General features: G+C 30.9%; 1 protein-coding gene across 1 annotated transcript; it reads left to right on the top strand.

Annotated features, from left to right (window-relative positions):
• Nucleotides 1–493: 493 nt before the first annotated feature.
• LOC148544973 (DNA mismatch repair protein MSH3-like) lies at nt 494–1,470 on the top strand. The gene is made up of 4 exons (XM_088498040.1): nt 494–535; nt 980–1,078; nt 1,183–1,262; nt 1,446–1,470. Exons 1-4 carry the CDS (start codon nt 494–496, stop codon nt 1,468–1,470), a joined length of 246 nt encoding a protein of 81 aa, XP_088354166.1.
• Nucleotides 1,471–1,843: the final 373 nt, after the last annotated feature.

Genomic DNA, 1,843 nt, shown 5'->3' with positions numbered 1-1,843 from the left:
GTTGCTGATGTATGCATTAAGAATAGGAAATTGTCATGTTTTTAGAAAGCCTTTTTGTTTGACTCAACTGCTATTTCGATGAATTCAAGTTTCATTCAACTCCTGATAATTAATTTCTGAATAAGGGCCGGTCTTTGATAGTTCATGGGTATGGCATATTTACTATATATTTGGTGAGTTGTCTTTATCTTATAAGAGAATCTATTTATTATTGTGGGATAAATTTTAGATCTTTTATTATTGTGGTATATATATTATATATTTATGTTGATAATTATTGTCTTCACATGTTTTAGACTTTATTATTATGAATGGTAATTAGTGTTTTTGTACTCCATAAAACAACGATAAAGCATAAAAAATAATCCTATCTTTACTAAAACTAGAAAGCTAGATATAGCCCCAAAAACTATGCATATATGAAATCATTAGGAATTGCTGAGTGAACAATGTGCCAAAGCTAGTCATTTCTTTATGGCCATTCTCAAAAAATATGGAAATGACCTTTTCAGCCAATGTGCTTCAACAACTGGAGGTAATTATATGTGAAGCATAATTTTTATTGGTATGCTGGATGATTTCTTTTTTCTTTTTCTATTTGTTTTGAACTGTGATAACAAACTATGTTTATGTGTGGTGGTGCATTGAGAACTTGTCTCTATTAATCAAATTTGATCTAACCACGATTTGAACTGTCCATATTTTCTTTGATTCAATTTTTAATTATCATAGATTCATATAAAAGCATGCAAGAAAATATCCCTGCTTCTTGCTATTCAATGACCTCCGCATTTATAGCTCTTTTCTTTTACATGGAGGATCCCGTAATATTCATTTAGAGACTTTTTATGAACTTTATTTTCTGCTTGTGCTATTCTGCAAGCTAAAACTGTTATTGTGTGTGCTTTAATTTTCATCATACCATTTTGGACTCTGTTGTGTATCCTTGTTTCTAATGGATGTTTCTATTTGATTTCAGATTTTAAAAAATAATAGTGATGGATCTGAGAATGAGTCCTTGCTACAAATTATGAATCGCACCCTTACTATATTTGGTTCCAGGCTTCTTAGGCATTGGGTACGAGGTGCTTCTAGTTTTGATATACCACCATTGAATGTTGAATTCTTGATTCTTTCAACTAAAAAAATTCCTTTATCTAATTGTTCTTATTCATGAAACAGGTATCTCACCCATTATACGATCAGACCATGATTTCTGCTTGTCTTCATGCTGTATCTAAAATTGCAGAGTCCATGAAACAGTATCGAAATATTCATTTAACATGATTTGCTTTCGTTCTCATTTAAATTTGCTTTTTGATTTAAACTTAAATTGATCATGTGGCTGTTTACTTATGATATGATTAAAGTTAGTTCAGAAAATGGATATTAGTAGAAGCTTGTGATACGGACTATAAATTTAGTTATTCTTTATTCTTATGCAGGTTTGCTTACATGATGTGTACATGAAAACATATTTCTAATCCCATTTTTCAGTATTAGGTTTCAGTTTCCTTGACCTGTGGAGGTGATGGTGAGCAACCTTTGATTATAGAATAATGAGGAAGAGTTTTTGTGGGGTAAATATCCAACCTTTGATTATAGCTAGACATGCTATAGTTTGTCATACAACTGTAAGCTTTTGTTCCCCTGCTAGTGTCACATTGTGAAACAATCAGAATTTATGTCTCTGAGCAATTTTTCAGATAATCATAGGTTAGCTTTAATATTTTCCCCTCTCAATTCTTCTAATGCCTATGGTATTGATGCCAGGTTTTCTAATAAACTTTGTTTTTTTCACATTTTTTAATACATTAGTTCATACTACATGCTAGGATTTTGT

The sequence above is a fragment of the Arachis ipaensis genome, chromosome B9, assembly GCF_059453495.1.
Source record: "Arachis ipaensis isolate K30076 ecotype BB chromosome B9, ASM5945349v1, whole genome shotgun sequence".
Classification (NCBI taxonomy): domain Eukaryota; kingdom Viridiplantae; phylum Streptophyta; class Magnoliopsida; order Fabales; family Fabaceae; genus Arachis; species Arachis ipaensis.
This window is presented reverse-complemented; position numbering and strand designations above follow the sequence as displayed.

Coding starts and splice junctions, on each gene's coding strand:
- LOC148544973 (XM_088498040.1), top strand. CDS start 494: ATGGAAATGACCTTTTCAGCCAATGTGCTTCAACAACTGGAG. Junction 536..979: donor ATGTGCTTCAACAACTGGAG/GTAATTATATGT, acceptor ATTTGATTTCAG/ATTTTAAAAAATAATAGTGA. Junction 1,079..1,182: donor CCAGGCTTCTTAGGCATTGG/GTACGAGGTGCT, acceptor TTCATGAAACAG/GTATCTCACCCATTATACGA.